Below are 21233 nucleotides of genomic sequence, written 5' to 3'. Positions count from 1 at the left end.
AGCAGTGCAGGAGGGCAGCCCCTGCAGCCTCCTACCCCTCGTTAGTGCAGAGCAAGGCAGGCCCTGATCAGAGCACACGTGGGTCCCTCTGCAAAGACCCGCTAACAGAACTCTAATTAATTTATTTTTTAAGGCTACACACAAGGGAGCTGATCAATGCTTCGCCCTGCGGTCTGGTTTGTTTGGAGCACATATCATTTCCTTGATTTATTCTCTGTGATGTGGAAGGATGTAGCCAGCATCCCAATACCTACCTCCCAGGCTACTCCTTTCCCCCCTGACACCAGCAGGTGCAGCGTCCTGAGTTAACTCCTGAGCTCTTTAAGCAACACCTGATCCCTATTAGATGGCTGCCTTTAAAAGCAGCTCCCTGGCTGCAGGAAAGTGATGCTGGATGGGCACCAGACATCAGTGCTGGGTGTGATCTGTGCTCCTCAGTCCCCTCACAGATCCTGCTGGGTGAGACCAGGCTGTTGGATCCAAGCACTGTGAGCTGGGCTCCCCACCCAGGTAAATCTCCTGCTCACTTGGTCCTGCTAATGGGGGAAAAACAGGGATTGGTGTCACTTAAGGCTGTAGCAGTCACTTGTTTATTGTGGACTGGGGAGCTTTTCCCCTCTCATTTTCTCTTGGGACAGAGGTGGGGAGATGAAAGCAAACTGGCAGCCAGAAGGGAAGGGACCTTTCCTGCTTTGGTAGTGATGGAAGGATGTTACCTTTGCTCAGTTGTGAGGCTGATTTTGAGGATGGGGGTCCCTCAGCTCCCACCAGCCTCTGTGCTGTGCTCTAAGGAGCCTTTTGAGGAGGTGTGTGATGGCCATGTAGCAAACACCTTGGGGTCAGTGGTGTCACTCACAGCTTTCCTGTATTCTTGCCCAGGTAGGTCCTGACTGGTGCACGTGGAGGTTCAAAGGTGTCTTTATCTCCATCCATTCTCCCACTGCTGAGCACTGGAGCTGGGAAGCAAGTGATGTTCCTATTCTCCAGCAGAAGCCCTGGCTGGGGCAGGCTTTGGGCATGGAAGGCCAGGAAGGGAAAGGAAGAGGATTCAGGTACCCCAGCTCCCACTTCTGAGTGCCAGATGTCCCCTTGGGAAGCCTAGTGAGCATAAATCCACGTGACTGTGTTGTTTTTGCAGGGCTGTGCTGATTGATGCTGGCTGAGGACCCTTTGCCATTGCCCAGCCTGATGGATAAACACCTCACCTTCACACCCAGGGTGGCACCACTCCCCTGAGCCCCTCTCATGCTGCTCCTTGCCCTCCTGCTCGGGGTAGTCAGAGGGAGACGAGCACGATGCTTCCAGCACACACGGGCTTTGCAGAGACCCCTTGCCCTCCCCAGCCTCCCAGACAGCCCCAGGGGGATGAGATGCCACAACCTGACATCAGCAGAGTAAAATATGGCCCTGGCAGTAATCTGATAGAATGTGATGGTAATTTGGGGTGGGGGAAGGAGAGGAGGAGGCATTGAAAAGAAGGAGGTATTGAAAGTACACTTCCTTTCAGTACATTGCTGGGAAGACCATTAGGAAAACCACTAGATTATTTTTCACATTCTTCAGTGCAAAACTACTGCATTTTATGACCACTATCAATAACAGCTATCATATTACTAATGCTACAGTTGCCACATATATAATATTTAAATCACATTTGTGGCTGACAGAGACCTATGGATATTCTTGATCCCAACAGGCTATTACAGTTCATATCATGTCTGTCATATAAATATTATGAATCATTTCCCACTATCTTTATGGGGGCTACATTGACATCATCAAAAAGGCTCTGGGTACTGCCGGATACTGCATATTTATATACACCTTATGTATATGTATGTGAATGGAGGGAGATTTATACAACAATCACCGGTAATAAATGCCTATGATAAAGCATATTATCTTCACACTTCATTTGCAAAGTGTTTTGTATGCAGGGACCAGCAGAAGGGCCAGCAGAGAAGCTCTAAGTGACTGAGTCACGTCCTCGAGCCCTGGAGTAAATCAGGTGGTGCCCCTGCCATGAGGCTGAGGAGCAGTGTGGGATGAGGTTCAGCTGGTGCCCAGGCACAGGCTCGGTTGCTGTGCTGCTGGCTCACCTCAGGTGGGGATTTGGCTCGTGTCCCACTCACAGGATGGGTGATACTCCACGTGCTTTCCCCAAAGAGCTGTAAATCCCGTAGCTCATGTGCTGCATTTCATCTTCCATCCCTTAATGCTTTCTTTGCTGGCTTCCTTGGCAGCCAGGCCCTGGCCTGGGTGATGAGATGAAGAGATCTCCAGGTGTTATAAAAGGCAGAACTAGACTTTCCATTCATTTTGCAAAGCAGTCAATTAAACCACTGTCCCTGCAAACCAGGTGAGACGTGCTAAACCCAATCCACCAGAAAAGCACAAGAGAGGAAGAAACCTCCCTTAGGATTATTCAAGCTGGATCCAGACAAGAGCCCAGGTGCCCAGAGACCTTTTCCCCAAACCTGTTTTAAGTGCCTGAACATGCTATTAACACTTGTTCCATATGCAGAGACAGCCAAGAACAAATGCAACTTCATGGCTTGGAGTCTGGAGGTCTCTAATATGAATTTAATGTCCAGTTCTGAAGTAGCTGAAAGTGCAACACAGGGCTGCTGCCTGTGCAACGGATTATTTAATCTGAGCAGTCCCCAAAAGAGGGGTGAATGCAGCATCTCTGCCTGTCCTTGGTGTGGGAATGTGGCTCTCCAGCAGATCAAATGAATCACGAGCATCTCACTTCATAAACAAACATCATAAGCCTGTTAAATGCTGCTGGGGAACAAAATGGAGCAGTTGAGTCTCCAGCACTGACAGAAATGTCTTGTCCTCTAGTTTTGCTGGTTTGTGTGTGTGCAGTACCTCCCCAAGGAGTAAGGCCACCCCACCTCCAGCAGCTGGTTTGGTTTGTAAGGAAGGTTTGGATGTGTCTGATGGATGCTGAGAGTCCTGGCAAGACTCTGCTTTCAGTCTCAAGGATCTCTGACCTGTCCCCCAAAGTCCTGCTGTGTCTCTCCCACTCTTCTTTCTGGCAGGAAGAAAAGCAAGAAGAAAACTCCAAAAGAAAACTCCTCTCTCCCTTGAGGTAGGTCCTGTCCTGAAGACCAACAGACCAGATACCCCAGGTGGAAAGTTGCAGAGTGGATGGACCCTTCATCAGCCTGTAAGTCTCCTGGGGCAGACAGGTAATACAGGTCCTGGTCCTGCAGCATCCAAAGAGTTCAAGGACAAGCCTAGGAAAGTCCTACAAAATGTGCATGAGTGGAAGGTGTCTTTCCTTGGCTGGATTTGGTTTTCAGCTCTCCTATGCAGCCAGATCATTGGACTCCCACACTGCCTGTTTGAGGTGGGACTCTGTGGTCACAAGCCCCAGGCCAGTGGCCACAGCCACCCTGCATCACAGCACCACTGTCCACCCATCACAGCTTTGCCCTCATGCAGGGGGAGATGAGGCCCAGATGAGCTTCTTCTTTCTCACTCAGGCTTTGTATTTATTCTTTCTTTCACCTGCCACAAAATGTAGCCAGGGAGAAAAATAGATTTTTCTCTAACTGTGCAGGAGGGCATAAAAGAGTAGGGGAAGGCCAGCAGGTTTTACTTTTGTGTCCCATCAGATAATTCTGGGTTATGCACAAGATATGCTGGAATCACTTAGAAAAAAAATAACAAAAGCTGGGGTTTCCAAATCCAGTTTCTGGGCCAGCCCAAGTGGCTGGCTCTGAATGCAGTCTCAGGTCTCAGCTCCCAAAACATCTCAGTGCCTGCTTCCTCCTGAGGCCCCCCCCACACCTGGATCCCTTTGCCCCAAAGGTCTGGAGCACATGTGATGGCAATGGAATGGGAGTGTGGAGATGGAAGGAGAAGCCTTTGCCCAATTGACTCTTAGATGTGATGAACACAATGTATCTCTGTCAAATTCAGATAGAATTGATGGGACTGAAAGCTGCTCAGACCAGGACAGGCACACCCCAAATTATCCCATTGTATCAGCCGGCTTTCCTTGGGATCCCGGGCTAAAGGGTGTTTGCAACACCCAAGGGTGGAGAGAACAAGAGCCACAGTTTCCCAAGCCAGCTCTTCCAGACGGTGCAGGACCTTCCAGCACCCCTGTATCAAGCAGATGTACAAGCCAATGACCTGCCAAAATTATCTTAACATGTCCCCCATCACCCCCATGACAATTGAAGTCCCTGGCTGGGAAGTGCAAGGCTGAAGGTGGGCACAGCATTAGGCAGCTTATTAAATTAATAGTGCATTAAAGAGCTCAAGGGAGGTGGATGGGAGGGGAAAGGGAAAGAGAAGGTTTGTAACATCACAGAAATATCCTGGCTTACCTTCTGGCATCTTCAAGAGACTGGAAATGTGGGACTGCATCCAGCTGCCTTCTCTGGGGCAAAATTCCTTTGGCTTCTGTGGGAGGTTTTACCCAAATAAGGACTGCAGGATCAGACCTGTTATTGTCACTGCAATTAACATTTAGATCCACATCTAACACGAACTGTTACAGGCTGGTTAGGGAGAAATTTAATTTGCTCTAAACAGCTTGATGGGAGAGGAGCGTGAAATGTCCTGGTTATGGTAATTTCATGTGTTGGAGTCTACAAAGGTGGATTTTCAGCCCTGGCTGTAATAACCCTGATATCTGCTGCAGCCATCGAGCTGAGTTTGTTTTGGGATGCTGGGTTTGGGGCCAGATCTCCACCTGGGTTTGGTGGTGGACATGCTCACAGCCCTAAAGGCCTTGGGCTGTTCCGACACCCACGACTCGAGTGCTGGGGTGGGACAGGCAGGTGAGGGCCTGGCTCTGCCCCCAGGTGTGTTTTCCCTTATCAGACACACGAGCTTTAGTTGTGTATCAGGAAACTGGTTGCTACCTTTGTGCTGTCAGAGTTCACGCACAGGTACCCACGAGATCTATGATTTTTGCCCCACAGACCCACTCTTAGAGACTTTGAACCTGCTTTTTCTAACAGTCCACGACTTTCTTTTATATCCTTACGTATTTCCTTTCTTTCCCTTCTCCCCCAGGAGTTAATGTAACTCAGCCTTAAAAACTGACTTGGAGATGAAACTTGGCATTTAAGGTCCCAGCCCGGGAGCAAATGAAGTTACCAGTTATAAACACACACCAAAATCTGTTTGGACATGCTGAAATTACAGGAGCAGAGGATAAAAAGGATCCAAGATGTTTTATTTTGTTTTAACTTCTGCAGCTCCGCCTGAGTGTCAGTTTGCAGCCGCTTTCCTGACGCAAGATGGGTTCTTTTGGTATTTTTATTCTTCTGGTTGGAATGAAAACTTGATTGGATTGCAACGCACCTGGCTGTGCCAGGGAAGAGGCACCAGGATCCTGGGGGGTTGCCAGCTGTGTACCCCCCATCCAACCATCTGCACACGGGTCTGCCCCAAAGGAAGGGCAGGGTCAGGGTCTGCCCCAAAGGAAGGGCAGGGTCAGTCCCTGGCAGACACTCACAGAAGAGCTGTAGGAGAAATCCAGGTGTTAGGGCCTTTCCAGAGCCTCCCCTGTGTGGCTTTTGATACTCCAGTGACAGGGAGGAGATAGAGCGATAAGTGCACGCAGGTGATAGACAGGGATATGGCGATGGAAGATAAGAGGCTTCACTTTTATAGGAGGAGGTGATAGATTGCTAATATTTATGACACGAGACGCTCTGCCAATTAAAGAATAAATCAGGGCAGATAAGGCCGGATCTGCCACACAGGGAAGTGATGGCTGGTGGTGGCATCACACCAGTGTCTGGGATGTGATGGGTGCCCTGACTCTTCCAGCTACCCCCCTGATTTCCCCCTACCCCTCTCGCTGCAGGAGGGCTGTGCTCTGCACTGGGAGCTACCTGTGCCAGCAGAACCCCCCAGCAGCTGTCCCTGGTGTCATTCCAGCCTCCCCGAGTGACTGTGTTGCTCCCCACCGTGTGTGAGCAGCTGCAGCGTGGACCCAGCCTGCTTGTTATGCATGTTACAGCCATGGCGAGTGAGGGTCGATACGATGTTTAATATGCTCCGTGCATAGTGGAGTCGCTTTGGTCCATCAAGTCACTAATACACATTCTTACAGGGCTGAGTATCATTTATTAAACCTGGAGGCCTGCCGGGGAGGGGGGGTCAGGGCTCTGGGAGGCAGCCAGCGGTGCTGCTGGGGTGGTACCCGCAGCGCTGAGGAGGTGAGAGTTTGCAGACGAACCGCACGCGCACAGAGAGTTATTTGTTGTGCCTCATTTATGGGAAATGAAATAAATCGTGCTTTGAGCGCTGGCCGCCGTGTGACACACCCCGGGGACGGGGGACAGGGCTGAGGGGCTCACTGGGCTGGGGACAGCTGAGATAGCTCAGCATCACTTGAGAAGCCCCCTCTTCTCCCCCTTCCCAAGGCTGCCACCACAGCACTACACACCTCCCTTTTTTCCTCTCTTTTTTCCTCTTTCCCCCTCTCTTTTCTCTTCTATTTTTCCCTCTCCTTCTTATCCCCTTTTTCCTTTTCCTCCTTTTTTCTTTTTTCCTCTTTTTCCTCCTCTCTTTTCTCCCTCTCCTTTCCCCTCCTTTTTCTCTTTTCCCTATTCTTTTTTCTTCTCCTTTTTTTCCTCTCCTTTTTTCCCCCTCCTTTTCCCCCCCTCTCCTTTTCTCTTTTTCCCTCCTCTATTTTCCTCTCTTTTCCCCCCTCTTCTTCTTTCCTCTCCTCCCTTCGCTCTCCTTTTTTCCTTTCCTTTTCCCCTCTCTATTTCCCATCTCCTTTCCCCCCCCTCTTCTTTTCCTCCTCTCCTTTCCCCCCCCCCTCTTTCCCTTTATTTTCCCTCCCTCTCCCTTCTTTTTTATTTTTTTCCCCCACTCTATTTTCTTTCCCATCACTTTAAGGCAAAAAAAAAAGGCAGCAAAAAAAAAAAAAAAAGGGAAAAAATCAGAAAAAAAAAAAAAAGAAAAAAAAAAGGGGAGGAAAAAAAAAAAAAAAAAGCCAACCAGCCCACCCCACACCAACCCGGCTGTCTCCGCTCCCCGCGGGCCGGCGGGGCCGGGCACGGGGCGGCGCTGCTCGGCTCGGCTCGGCTCGGCTCGGCTCGGGCGGGCGCTGCGGGGCGGGCGCGGCGCTCCCGCTCCCCCCTGCGCGGGCCCCGGCGCGGAGCCGATCGCGGCCGGCGGAGCCCGAGCGGCGGAGTTACATTGTTGGAGTTTGCCACAACTCCGCGGCCTCCGCCGGTGCGGGGCCGCTGCGGGGCTGCAGCTTCCCCGCCGCCGCCTCCTCCTCCTCCTCCTCCTCCTCCTCCTCCTCCTCCCCACCGTGGGTGTTTTTTTTCCCCTCCTCCCCCTCTCCCCCCCGCTCTGATTTCCCTCCCCTCCGCCCGCCCTGCCTGTGTGTTTTCGCCGCCGCGCTCGCCGAGCCCCTTGGCATGAGTTAAGCACCAGCCATGGACACCAAACACTTCCTGCCGCTGGGTGAGTTCTGTTCCGAGAGATTCTCCCTTCCTACCGCGGGGGGTGTGCGTGTTGGGGACGGGGGGGGTTGGGGTGTTTAAATGCGATAAAATCAGCTCCTGACCTGCCTCCCCCCACCCCGTTCTCCGCTGCCCCTTCCCGCGGCGCGCTCCGGGGGGCGGTGGATGCGCTCGCCCCTTCCCCGGGGAGCGAGTGCGGGGCGGGCGGGCCCCGGCCCCGGCTCCAGCCCCTGCCCCCGGCCCCGCGTTCGAGTTGGTATTTTTGTTTTGTTTTGGTGGTTTGTTGTTGGTTTTTTTTTTTTCCCCTCGCGGCGCAGCCCGGGGGGAAAGCGGCGGGCCCCGGGCAGGGAGCTGGGCCGGACCGAGCCCCGCTGAGCCCCGGCCGGGCAGCGGCCGCGGCCCCAGCGCCGCTTTCCAACGGGGCAGCGGCAGCCGGGAGAGCCCCCTCCCCGCCCGGGGCCGGCTCTGCGCAGGGCTGGGGCAGCGCTCAGCCTTTGCTTCCCCCTCTCGCCTTCCCTCTCGGTTTATTTTTCTCTTTAATTTTTTTTTATTTTTTTTTTTTTTTTTTTACTTTTCTCCTTTTTATTTCCCCCCCCCCCCTTCCCTCCCCTCCCTTTTCTCCCTCTCTCCCCGCGGCATCCGGGGCGCGCAGCCGGGCAGAGGGAGGCAGCGCCCGCGGGGACCCCGCACCGGCCCCTCCACTCGCATCGCCCCTCGCTGCCGGCGCCCAAACCCGCCGCGATTGGGACCCTCCTGCCTTTTTTCTTTTTTTTTTTTTTTTTTTTTTTTTTTTTAATCCCTCCCCGGCTTCCTTTTAGTTACATTTTAAAACCTATTTCCAGCTGGAGTTTGCCATCGTTTCGGTGACTGAGTCAAGTCCTGGCTTGTAAGGGCGAATGCCTCCTGCGTCTCGCTTCCAGGAGAAGTGATATTGCAGAGCTCAGTGCTCAGGGTGGGGGGAAGAAAAGTTTGAGCGAAGTCGCCTGGCGCCAAGTCCGGGCGAGGGGGAAGAGGGACGAATCCTGCCATCCCTGTCCCTGCTCAGCACGATGGCTCTCAGCCTCCGGCCGAGCGAGCCACGAGCAAGACCATCCTTCTGCCTTCTCTGGGCTTTAAATCTGTGCTCAGCCTCTCTAGTCTATGGTAGTGTGTTTTGTTTGTTTGTTTGTTTAAATGTGTTTTTCGGTTTTGTTTAAGAATTGCAGTTTCAGTTGTTCTTTTCTAAGAGCAGAATAAATATAAACACCAGCACAAGATCTCCAGCAGGCCCGGCCCTCAGGAGGGTTTCCAGGGCTGCGATGATCTGGGGGCTTTAGCAGGGAGACCCCCGACCCTGTGGGGTGACAGGGCTTCGTTTGGCATCTTTGTGCTCCCAAAATCACAGTTTCACAGTGCTCCTCATTGACTTGGCTGGGAGGTGGGAGATGCTGCTGGGTTGACTCACCCAGAGTTGCTGCTCGGGCCAAAAGCATCTCACCTGCAGTGGGTCCTGATTCCAGATCAAACTGGATCCAATGCAGGTGTTGGGGCTCATCACTAACACCCACCCCAGCAGAAGGTGCCTCTCTTGCCACACTGAAGGGGGTGGCTGTTTGGAGGATTCACTTTCCTTTGAAGCTGTTGTGGAAGATGGTCCAAACCTCTGTTATTCTGGGCAGGATCAGGCCCCTGTGTGTGTACCCACCTTTTCTGTCGGTCCTGAGCCCTCCTGTTACGCTGCAGATGCTAAATAATATGTTGTGTTATTAGTCAGGTTGGCTTTGAGGGGGAAGGTGGGGAGCATGTGTCACTGCTGGCTCAGGTAAGGGTTTTCATGCTGGTGCAGATGGAAAACAACTGATTTATCTTCTCATTTATAAATACGTGTACGGTGGGGAGAGGGTGGGTCTGTGCCACACACTGTGCAGCTCACCAGGAGCATCCAGAGGGAAAACAAGGCAGCCCAGGAGAGTGGGGCTGGGCGGGTTATAACTTTCCATCGCTGGCTCAGGAGAAAATCCAGCTGTCTGTGTGGGGTGTGTGGTCTGGGTTTGTGTCCGCTGCGTGTTGTGCTGCTCTGGAAGAGACTCCTAAACTTTATCCACTGGTCTTTGGTCACTGATTACTGACAAAAATCACTTTGGTTCTAAGGACAATGGGTTCTGCAGGGTTCGGAGGGGGAGATCTTGTTTCTGCTCTGGGCAGTGGAGGCAGGTTGGGTCTGAAAGCTTGTGAGCAGTTTGTGGGATTGAGGGGAGCCTCGAGGAATGTGATCAGAGACCTTCCCAGTGGAACCTAAGCAGAGCTGGAAGGGCCGTGGGGTCTTGGTGCTTTTTGGAGGTGGGATGGTCCAAAACCTGCCAGGCCCTGACTTTGCAGAGTGCCAGGGTGTTTCACCAACCCCATGCCATGGTTGGGAGCTGGCATTGGCAAGCTGAGGGGAGAAAAATAGCCAAGCTTGTGCAGTGTGTTTCCCTGCACACCAGTACAGGCCTGAGCTGGAGAAAAGGAGCAGCTGGGCCAAAATCCAACTCTGTTACTATGGCCCCATCAAAATCTCATCTCAGTGTGGCCTGAGAAGGCCAACCTGGTGAGGTTCCTGGCCAAGTCCTGCCCGTGGTTAGACTCAGATAACCGTGCTGATGTCATGGGTGGAAGCGTGGCCAGCACTGGGCACTTTTAATAGTAGTATCTCATTTTCCTGCTCCTCTGGAGAGCTCCTGGCAGATGCCAGCCAGAGGCTCCCCGTGAGGACAGCATGTCCCTGGGCATCTCCCAGGCTGGCTGCTGTCCCACTGCCAGGACAACCTGCAGCCTGGTTGTGGGGTCTGTGAGTGCAGATATCACCACAGCCCTGGTGAGGCTCATAAACACCTCAGGGTCCAGCAGATGCTGCCTTGGAGCTGCCTGGAACTACAGATCTGCCTTGACTGAGCTTAGCATCATCGGAGGTGTCCTGCTTTGGTTCTTCTGGGGGGGATGTGTTGTGCTCTGTCTCCAGGAGGAGGAAAATCAAGAAAAATCTGTCATGCAAGTGCTTGTGAGGCTGCAGGGATCCACCTCTGCAGCCTGGTGGGGTCTGTGTGCTGAGGTCAGGCTTTGGGGGCTGATGTGCAAACCAAGGGACTTGGTTCTTCAGGTGGCTGCTTGTTCCTGAGGCTCTGACCGTAGCAATCCTCTTATTGCTTTGTTTTCTTCTTTTCCATTCCCTTAAGAAGGTGGTACCTCCTGGGGAGGAAAAAGGGGAGCGGGGGTGGGCTCGGGGAGCCCTCCCTTGAGGCTCAGCTCTGTGGGGGAAGAAACAGTTAATGGGTGTCCGAGGCTGGTGCTTCCCTCCCGGAGGTCAGTTCACCGGGTTGTAACCTCTGCGAGTCCATCTTCCCAGCCCTGCAGCCGTGCCAGGGGCGGCTGCAGCTGCTCAGGATGTGGGGTGAGAACTGGCCGTGCCGGGGCGGGAACGCCTCCGAGGAAAACAGCAAAAACAACCCCCCCCCTCCGTGTCCAGCTTGGGAGGGGACAGCCCAGAGTGTGGGGGCTGCCTCGGGTGGAAGAGAGCGTGGGAGTGGGAGTGTCCATCAGACACCTCCATCCTGCATCCCACGTGTCCGGGGCGAGCCTGGATGCTGCGTGGAACCCAAGGCACATCAACGGGAGCCTCTGTCTGGGTTGAGACCTCCTCACCACGATCCTCATTTCTGTGTAGCCTCAGAAATTTACAGCTGATGGGAAAATCCGTAGGGAGGAAAACTTCTGTAAGATGTAGGGAGGGTTGTGGTTTTTCTGAGCACCCTGGTGAGGAAGGAGGAATTCTCTACCCCACTCTGGAAGATGCTGGTTGGCTCTGTGGGGCTGTTGGGCTAAAGCAGGGCCTCAAAAGATAAAGTCTAGTTGTGTCCTGGTCTCTCTTGCTGAAGCCTTGTGTAGGGCTCGACCTCTCCCAGTTGACATATGCAAAACGGGCTGGGAAGGAATTTCTGCCTTTTTCAGAATCTGGGCTGTGACAGTGAAATAAATCCTCCAAGCGTCCCTGAGTTTACTCCACGTTATCCTGCTGGGTTGGGGAGAGCATTTGTGTTTCTCAAATTTAGGGCATTTTATTTATTTAAAAGAGAGCGGGGGAGAAAGCCGCAGAATTTGAGTTATTCATTGCAAATATTATTATTGGCATTTTGCTCCTGTTGAGAAAAAAAAAAATCAAGGGGGCAATCAAAACATTTCACTGGAAAATACACCCTGGCTTCATCCCACTCACATCTTGGAGGCGAAAATAAATATTTATCGAGAAATGGGTTAAAAACCTTTTTGTTGGAGCATTGTTTTCTGGGAGCAGGGGTGGATTGCCATATGCCAGAGCCCTGCCACCCAGCTGAATTTTGATTTTTTTTTTTAGTTTTTTTTGCAGGATGGTTGAGAAAAGAAACAAACAGAGGAACTGTGAGTGCTGCGGGGCCGGGGCTCAGGGTGCTTGGGTCCTGCCTCATCCACAGGGTGCTTGTTCCTGTGAGCATCCTGGTGCCTTTTGGGGGGATTGTGTGTGCTCAGGGTGTTCCCCAAGGCTCTTGGCTGCCTGAAATCACCATAAATATCCTGTGAGCCCACTGTGGTGAGACAGCAAGAGATGGTGGCCCTTGGCAGGGGGATTAACTGAGAGGATGGTGATGGAGCAAGGATGCCAAGGGACTCCCTGTGCCCCATCTGGGCTCCTCTCCATGGAGCTGTGCTGCTGGTGATAACCAAATCCGGGGATACCTCAAATCACTGGGGGCCAAGTATTGCAGAGACCTTCCCTGCGAGCTGGGTAACCTAATTGGGCTCTAATTAATGCTGTTCTCTGGCTCTGATTCCCAGTGTCAGAGCCATGATCACCTCCCTAGGTGGGTGAAGGAGCTGGGTCTCTCCTCACTCCATCCCCCAGAGTGAAGGGATGCTCCGTGGAGTGGAGGGATGCTCAGTGGTGCCGAGGGATGCTCGGCAGAGCGAGCACGCTGCCGGAGCAGGATCCACCCCAGCACTTCCATAATTGCTTCCTTGAAGGCCCAGGTGGGCCCTCCAAGCCAGTGGAGCTACAAAGCAATAGGGGAGGCAGCCTGGGTGGTTTTATTTTAATTGATTTTGTCAGGAGTTGCTGTATTTTATTACATTTAAAGACTAGACTCCGGAATAACTTTGAACGTTTGACACGCACACAAAAAGCAGCTTTCTGACATTTTCCTCTTTGCTTGTCTTTTATTTTATTTCTCTCCTCTCCTCCTCCTCAAAGGAAAGCGTGTGCCTGGAGGGAGGACAGAGGAGGAGGAGGGAGGAGCGGTTGTGTCTCTCCAAAGGCTGCTCGAACATCAAGGCAGCGCAAAGCAGATGAAATAATATTGCAAATAAGGATTTAAAAAACCCTACAGAAGGATCCCCACACATGCCAGCCAGCTCAAACTGCCAGAAGATTTTCAGACAGAAGCAATTTAGCCTGGGAAAATGCTCTATTGTTGAGATGGAAACTGGCTGGGAGAACTTGCCTTTTCTGACAACGTTTGGCTTAGAAAAAGCAAAGCAAAGTCAAGGAAACAACCTGAGTTTTTATTTAGAGAAGACGGAGCTTTTCAAAATGGAGGGTGTTTTCCGAGATAAACAGGGAACAATTCCCTTACAAGAAAGGGCTCAAATTAAGCCCAAATGCAGCTCCTCTCCTTTGAAATTTTGTTTAACATGGAGTTAAAAAATAATCCTGTTCAAACAGACCATTCGTAAGCATGAAATGCTTGGGCTTTTTCCTTTTTTTTTTTTTTTTTTTTTTTCCCCTCTCCCTTTTCTTTTACTGTGATCTACAATAAAAGTTTCAAGGCTTGCACCTTGGGGCTGTAATTCTGGTGGCAGCCGTGCCTGTGCCAGCTCCTGCCTCTGGACATCAGGAGGGGATGGATCTTGCCTTCCAAAGTCCTTGTCTGCCCAGATGAGGCAGATCCAGGGTGGGAAACTGAGGCAGGCGGGTGCGTCTGAGCGCCGGCGGAGCTGGGAATGGGGCCCGGAGCGAGGGCGTGGGGTGGTTGTGAAACCTCGGCTGGGACGGCGGCTTCCAGCCCTGCAGAGCTGATCCATCTGGGATCTCGGCTCCATAGGGCTCTCCTGGGCTCTTGAGGGTCCCAGATCCTTGGCCTGGGAGCCAAAAAAAGCTCACAGGTGGGGTTTGTGTGCGAGCCGGGTGCTCCCAAAGCCTTGGGCGAGGAAGAAACTTCCTAAATATTTGGTTTATTAAGCGTCAGGATGAGGGCTGGAATCCCCTTCTGCTCTAGCAGGAGATCATCCCTCTCATCGTGGTCATTGCTCCTTCTTTCAAACTCCTGGGGGATTTGATTTTTTTGTTAATCTCTTGGTTTTGGTGGGCCATGAGTGGAAGTTGGTGGTAAATTTAGGTTTGGGTTTTGTCTGAACCCTAAGCCTTTCCCCACGTTGCATCAGCTGCAGGATTGCTGCAGAGCCAAGAGATAAAAGGGGCAATACTGGGGACCAATAAAATGGTAATGGGATTCCCAGCTGGTTGTTACTTTCCATGGTTCTCCATGGTTCACTCTTTTGTGAAGTTTTGGCTTTCTTCAGCTTTACAGACTTTAAAAAAAAAAAAAAAAGAAGAAATTAGGGGAGGGGGAGCTGAGGGCAGCCCTGGAGCCCCCTGAGATTTACAACCCCCTCAGCTCCTGGAGCAGATCCTTTGTGCTGCCAGGAGCCGGTTAGGGAGGGATGCCCCGTCTCGTTTCAGCTGGGTGGGAAGGCAGAAACGTTTGATTATTGTTTTTCCATTTCTGGCTGACAAGCGAGCGCTGGAAAGTTGTTTTCCTTCTTTATATTTTTTGCTGTGAACTCTGTGGGCTGCTGCGAGACAATTTCGTTGTGGGCAGCGCGTCTCCTACGTGCCCATTATGGAGTCGCAGTGAGGCAACGGCGGCGGTGAGGCAAGAGTGGAAGGAGAAGAGCGGGAGAGGGGGTGAACTTCCAGCCAAAATCCACCCCGGGACACCGAGGTGGTGAAGCAGGGACACGGGGTTGCCACGGGATGGGATGGAGGAGGCGAGGTGGTGAGTGGTGGCAGAGGCACGAAGGGAAATAGAGAGGAGCTGAGTCAGGGAGAGGCAAGAACAGAGCTGGGGGCATCACCACTGAGCTGAGGGAGTTGTTTTGGTTGCTCCTGGGGGTGAAAGGGATGGGTGAGAGCTGGTTTCCAGTGCTGCAGCTTCCCTGCTCTGCTCCTGAAGACCCATGTGAAGACCATGGAAAAGGAGGATAAAAGAATGAGAGACCCCCTTTCCGCCTTGACCAACTTTGCCAGACTAAACTGGACTCCCCTTCTGCCCCCACCTCCCTATTTTTGCTGCCCCGTTTTTGTGAGAGGAGTGACTTTATCAGGCCTGGGAAGGCTTGGGCTCTGCCTGCTGTGGAGGAGCTGTGGTCTCTAACAGGGTGGAGCAGGCAGCAGATAACGGCGTATCAGCGGCAGGTCGTGCAGGGGATGCTCGTGGGCGCCGTGATGGGGAGATGCACGGCCCCACATGGCAGTGTTGGGGCTGCTTCTGGAGACCCCTCGCTCCCCACAGCTGCCCTGACCCACATTGTGGTGCTGCTGCAGCCTGGTGGGATGTTTAGTGTGGGACCAGGGGTGTGGGACAGAAGTGGCCGTACCAAAGGATCAGGGGTAGCCAAACCCTGTGAGGGCCCAGGTGACTTCAGCAAGTTGAAAGCCGCTGTCTCAGGGAGCTCTGCACCTGCGTGACCAACCCTCCCTGCTGACCTGCACTTGGTCAAGTGTGACTTTCAATTGATCATAAAAATCCAGTGTGATTCATGGCATTTCTGCCCTCCAGCCTGCCGGGCTCCGTCTCTCCGCATTCACGTAGCGTGAGAGAGCAGATTGCCCTCCAGTTCATCCTCCTCAGCCTTAATGGGGAGCTGTTGCTTACTGGGACTGCTCCCCTCACGTGCTCCTTGAATTATAATGTCTTAAAGATGTGGCTTAGCATTTTAATTTAATTTTCTCTCTTTTTTTTTTTTTAATTTATTAAGAAAACTCGTCTCAGTGCGAGCTCCCGAACATCAGGGTGGGGAGAGAGGGAGGTGCATCCCTGCTCCATCCCAGTGCAGACTCGTGTGCGTGCGTGTGCGTGTGGCTCACAGACAGTGAAATTGCACCCTAGAGTTATAAAGCAATTGTCTAGCTCAGCAGCAGAATGAGCATGAAATGGTGCAGAAAGCAACTAAATAAAATTGGGTAAGGCAGATGCATGAAAATAATGACATCTCTATCCTGTAGTCAGGCACGCTTGCTCTTCCTCACACACGCAGATAAACTTTTATAACAGACTTCGCATTTATTTTCCCAGGAAACTCCTCTGCTGTGGAGATGTGTGCTGGTGTGGTTGTGAGCCCCTGCACCCCCTCTCCCATGTTTCTGGGGCTGTCATGCCGTGCATCGCTGCCCCTCTCCTCCCGTTCCTCCCTCCTTGTCCCCCTTTCCCCTGTTTTTGTTTTCAGAGAGGGATTTTTATGCTCAGTCAAACACCAAAACGATAACCTTTGCGACTTCATTTCCTTTCGGCTGCTGTGGCTGTGCCGGGCTGGGGAAGCCCTGTGAGCTGGTGGCTCTCAGGGTGACCTCCCACGTCCCATGCAAATGGGATGAAAAGATGCTTTCCTGGCTTGCTCCTGCTTTGGAGTTTTCTCCTTTTTCCTCCCTGGATGGTGTAGCTGCAGTGAGCTGTTGTGTGGAGCTTTAGGACACAAGAGCAGGGATGGAAAGCCGGGTTGGTGCACTGGCTGTGTGACTCCAGGGTGACACCAGGGCCACCTGCTCCTGCCCTCTGTATTTATCCAACTACACAGATTAAAAATGCCCCCAGTTGGGGCCTGGAGAATTGACTTTAGCTGTGCTTTGTCCCCAGACACCATCCCCAGGGTTTTCCCTGGGCTCTGTGCTGCTCTCCCTGCTGTGACACTGCCTTGGAGTTGTTGGCCTCAACAGAGGCATGTTCCCCCCCCCTCTGCTCCTGGAAACTGATACTTTTCTCAATGGTCCAATGTTTTGCTCCTTTTGTGCCAGGATCCCCACTGAGACTGGGAACAAGCTCCTCATCTTCCCCCTCAAGAGGCCCTTTAGGTGACATTAAGACTATGTCCCTGCTGTTCTCATGCCCTCCTGTCTCCAAAGATATCTTTGGGCACTGCTCCATGTGCTTGTGGTGCTGGGGATACCTTTGCTTAGTGGGGTGCTGCCTGCTGCATCCTGCCTGGATGCATTGGAAGGCTCAGGACTGAGCTGGTCGTGGATCCTTTCCTTCTCTGCAAGGAAAATTCAGCCCTGGGCTGTGCTGGAGCCTGGGGCTCCCCACCCAGCGCCTTTGCAGCAAAATCTCCATCTCTGGCTTTCCTTTACCAGGATGTGTCCCTGAGGTCCCAGATTAGCTGCTCCAGTGCCCCTCCATCACACGCAGACCAGTGTGGATCCCATGAGTGGTCGGGAGCTGCGTGTTGGCTGCTCAACAGCGTGGGATGTGGCGTGTTCCCCTCCTCCTGCAAAAACCCAGCTCCTCTGGAGTGAGGCAGAGGAGGAGGAGGAGAAGGAGGAGGCTTCCCTGCAGGGATTGCTCCGGCTCTAGGGCAGCAGGATGCCAATGCTCTACCAGAGTTTTTGCTGGTGTGGGGCCACGGCACCGGAGTGGGGAGCAGGGAAATGCACACGTGCAAAAATCAGTGTGAAAGCACAAATCGGGGCCAAGAGTGAAAGGTTAAAGAAATCCAGAGGAAGCGGGGTGATATGCGTGATAGAAAGGGGTTTCCTGTACCTACAGAGGCCACCCAGGCTCCCTTCCTGCCGAGGTAAACGTGCTAAACCCAAAACTTTCTGCTCCCCTAAGCAAATTGTGGTCTGCTCTTCGGGCATGCTGCGAGCAAGCCGTGCCAGCCGCGGTGTTAATGCCTCCTGCTTTACAGTCTGCTCTCCCCAGACGCTGCCGTGGTATTTATGGGATGATCAGGCAGATCCTGGGCAGCACCACAATCCTGCAGAGGGAACAAGACTCGGGAAGGGTTTTCTGCAAGTGAGCTGTGCCCTGTGCTCCTCATCAGGGACCCGACATCAGAGGGGCTCCGGGAAGAGTTAAGGCTCCTGGGACAATTACCTGCAGGCCTCTGTTTAAGCACTTAGGAAGGCTTAGCTGATCCCAGCTGGAGATAGGCCTGGCCCCAGGCCAGCGGATACCTGTTGTGTGCAAATGTCTGAGGCTTTAAACAACAGTTCAAAGCTGGGGCTTGCTGAGAGCAGGACCCCCAGTTGTGCTGAGGGGGGGGGGCTCTGCTCACCTGCTGCGGGTGTTGTGGGGCTGATACGGTGCTTCAGAGACACACAGCAAGGCAGCACCCTGAATTACACCCTGCCAGCGGGTTTCTCTGCTGCTTATAGCATTGGGAGACACAGATTTAGTTGGTTAAGGGTTTTTTCCCTGTGTTTGGAGTTGTGTTTTGGTGGCGGTGCTGCCGTGTCCCGCAGCTCTGGGGCTTTGCCTTGGAGCCCCAGCGTGGTTGTACCTTGGGGTGTCACCCTCCTCTCGGGTGGGGGGAAAACCAGCATTCCCTTCTGGCAGGTCGCTCCCTCTTCGTGCCTCACCTGTGGGGCAGGTTTAGGCTGTGGAAATCAGAGGCCGTCGGTCACCGTGGGCTTTGTTTAGCTTGGGTGCTCCCTCTTCCCATCTCGTTTTTCCTCCTGCGCCGGGATCGCCGAGGGGTGTTCGGCGCCGCTCCCTGCAGCACCCAGGCGCTCCTCTGGTTGTCCTGGTGTTGTGCCGTGGGAGTCGAGGCTGGGCGGGCATGGAAAACCACGTCTGGCTTCTCCAGCGAGGTTTCACGGCCTCTAGGTGTGCGCAGGAAATGTTGCAGGGCAGGGATTTCTTGCAGCAAGCCCTGGGTGGCAGATAACAGCGCGGTGCCCATCTGGAGCCCCCACCTACGCACATGGGGAGGCTCCACCTCTCCAGGCGCCTTCCCAAAACCCTGTGGCAGCACAGGGGCTGTGGGGCTGATCCAGGAACCCTCTAGGTCTCTTTCTTGGAGCAGTTGCCCTCGCCCTTGGATGCTGTCCTGGCTGTGTAAGGTGCAGCCCACCCTGGGCCCACAGCTTGGTGTAGTTCAGCAGCACCCCAGGAATGGCACCCGGTGTTGGGGGAGCTGAAAAACTGTTCTCAGGGATGCACAAGCAGGCAAACCTAAGGATACAGCCTGGGAAGCAGTGGCATGGAGGGTGAAGCTCATCCCAGCTCATCCCTGAGAGCAGAGGGATGCCTCAGTCCTGACAAAATGTGGGGACCCCAAAGCAGCCCTTTGGAGGGAGGAGAGCACATGTCTGGGCGGAGAAGTGCCTGTGCTGGGTTGGGGTATGAGTTGGGGTCCTTGGAGCCCGTGCTGGGTAGGAAGGGGTGAGTGTGGGGCTGGGTGCAGGGATGTGCCCGCAGGGTGGGAGCAGCCGGTCCTGCCAGTTCTCCAGGGCTCTGGGAAGTCCCTTGAGCTGCAGTCAAGGCCGAGGTGAGAGCTGATCCCAGGACCTTCTCTACCACCAGTTCCCAGGGCTCTTCCTTGGCCACTCCTGATGGCTCATTTGTGAGTCTTTGGGAGCACAGACTCTGGGAAAGCACCCAGGGAGTCTGGCCCTGGCTGGGAGTAAAAGCTGTCTTTTACAGAAGGGAAGGCAGAGCCAGTGCACTCCCTAATTGAATGCACCTTTAGAAATTAATAAGGTAGAACTGACTCTACCAAAAAAAAAAAAAAACCAAACCAAAACACCAACCCCAATGCATTGAGCTGCCCTGTAATTGTCAGTGTGGAAATCATGGGCACATGAGGACTTGCAAGCGAGTGATTAAATCCACAGCCTGGTTTCAAAAGCAGAGGAAATGGGCCTCCCAGTGCTGCCTGGCCCTGCACCAGTGCTGGGGGTCCCACGGACCCTTTGGCAGAGGGGCCTTTGTCGGGGTGGTTTGGCCGGACCCCGGCGGGATCGGCAGCTCAGCATTGATTTCATCGAGCGGGTTCAAGATCACGTCAGCTTAACTAAGGACTGAGATTGACCCACTGTGATTTACTGACTTTATTATTAAGACAATGATGGGGCTGGGCTGGGGGAGAGGAAGCTCAGCATTCCCATCTCTGCAGGGTGGGATGGATTCAGGCAGCACTGACACCTTTCCCAATTTTTCCGTCCTTTTTGGTTTGAAGAGGTAAAATCCTGAATGTACCTTGAGGAGGGTGCATTGAGGAGAAGGACTTTCCATCCCAGCTCTTGGCCCTGTCAGTAGCTGCAGCAGAAGAACATTATAAGGAGCTATTCATCATTGCAATTATTTTATTAAGGGTACACTGTGTGCTTGGGAGCTGGAAGAGATGGAGCTTTGGGATGTTTTCAGCATTATAAATACTGGTTGGTTACATCACCCAGCTTTTAAAAAATGGTATGTGTTGTCCTGGTGAAAGAGGATTTGCAGACAACCTTGGAGAGGGGAGCCAGGTGGCTGTTCCCAGCAGGGAGAGCAGCTTCTGTCTTTGCATTTCCCTTGGGACCAACAGAGAGAGAAATCTCTGGGCTCTGCCTGGGGGGAGTTTGTGTAGGGGTGCCCGTTATGGGCTGGAGGTGGTTGGAAAGGGCTCCTTGGGAGCAGCCACGTCATTCTCACAGGAGGTGGGTGAGCTCCTCTGTCTCAAACACGGAGCCCCATAGCACAGCTCCGTGCAGCCTCTCGCTACCAATCCCCAAAATGCTGTTCTGAGGGCTGTTCTGCATTTTTCTGTCCTGTGTGGGACCCTGGGTGTTTTTCAGGGGTTGCCCACCCCGGTGCCACCCCAGCCTGCTGTGGCAGGGTGGCTGGTGGCAGGTCCCTCAGGCTGCACCTCCGTGTGTGTTATCGCAGCCGTGCTCGGGGTAAAGTCCACCATGGGAAAATGCCCGGTGGACTTTTAACTGGAGTCCTCAGGAGAGCCCAGCTTAGAAACCTTTAACTGTTTCCTGACAGTCTCTGCTGGAAAATAAAGACAGAATGGGGGCGAGGGTGGGCTGCCTGCCCGGGGTGGGGTCACTGCAGTGGGGGCTCACTGGTGGCAGTGCTGGGGTGGTGATGGGGACAGTGCCAGCTGATCCTGGGGACATCACTGCACATGTCCACCCCTCCACTGGCTTTGCTGTCATACCCTCGGCTCTTGGCCCATCTGTGGCCGCCCCAGAATCCATCTCTGGGCATGCAGGGGCTGCACCAGGGTCATGGGATGGTCCTTGGGACACAGTGTGTGTCCCTGCCCTCCTCCCTGTGCTCTCCCTCCCACTGCGTGGCCTGAAAGGATGAACTCTGTGTGTGGGGAGGGATGGGCATCACTCTGCAGCATCCATATCAATGGGAAACTGCATCTGGAGGTTGAAAGGGGACTTGGCACTGCCTTTTTTGCTGTCCCATATCTGATTTTGCCTCCTGCTTCAGGCCCCTGAGTGCCGGGGGAGGTTTATTTCAGCATCTTCATCCTTATTCCATTTGCCTTTTCCTTCGCTTTTGTCTTGCAGATTTTTTTTTTCCCCTTGCAAGTTGTGACTCTTGTTTACTCTGGGTGGGTCTGTGAGCACTGAGTGTGTTCCCCACTGCCAGCCCAGTGCTCGAGTGGTGCCTGTGCTGGTGACACCAGCAAAACCAAACAGCCACCTCTGCGTCACGGGGCGATCGATCCGCAGCAGGGACGAGGCCAGGGCGTGCTCCCAAAAGGGATTTACGGAGGGAAATTCATGCAGTG

General features: G+C 53.3%; 1 protein-coding gene across 1 annotated transcript in view; it reads left to right on the top strand.

Annotated features, from left to right (window-relative positions):
• Nucleotides 1-7175: 7175 nt before the first annotated feature.
• The window catches only part of RXRA (retinoid X receptor alpha), a 106131-nt gene continuing 92073 nt past the window's right edge, over nt 7176-21233 (top strand). The window contains exon 1 of the mRNA XM_051807667.1: nt 7176-7458. Coding sequence (XP_051663627.1) covers nt 7431-7458 — 28 coding nt within the window. The 5' untranslated portion in view covers nt 7176-7430. The remainder of the gene's footprint in view (nt 7459-21233) is intronic.

Source organism: Manacus candei, unplaced genomic scaffold, assembly GCF_025592945.1.
Source record: "Manacus candei isolate 608988 ecotype Guabito, Panama unplaced genomic scaffold, ASM2559294v1 h1tg000071l, whole genome shotgun sequence".
Taxonomy (NCBI): domain Eukaryota; kingdom Metazoa; phylum Chordata; class Aves; order Passeriformes; family Pipridae; genus Manacus; species Manacus candei.
The sequence above is the reverse complement of the archived record's forward strand: the minus strand, read 5'-3'. Positions and strand labels throughout refer to the sequence as shown.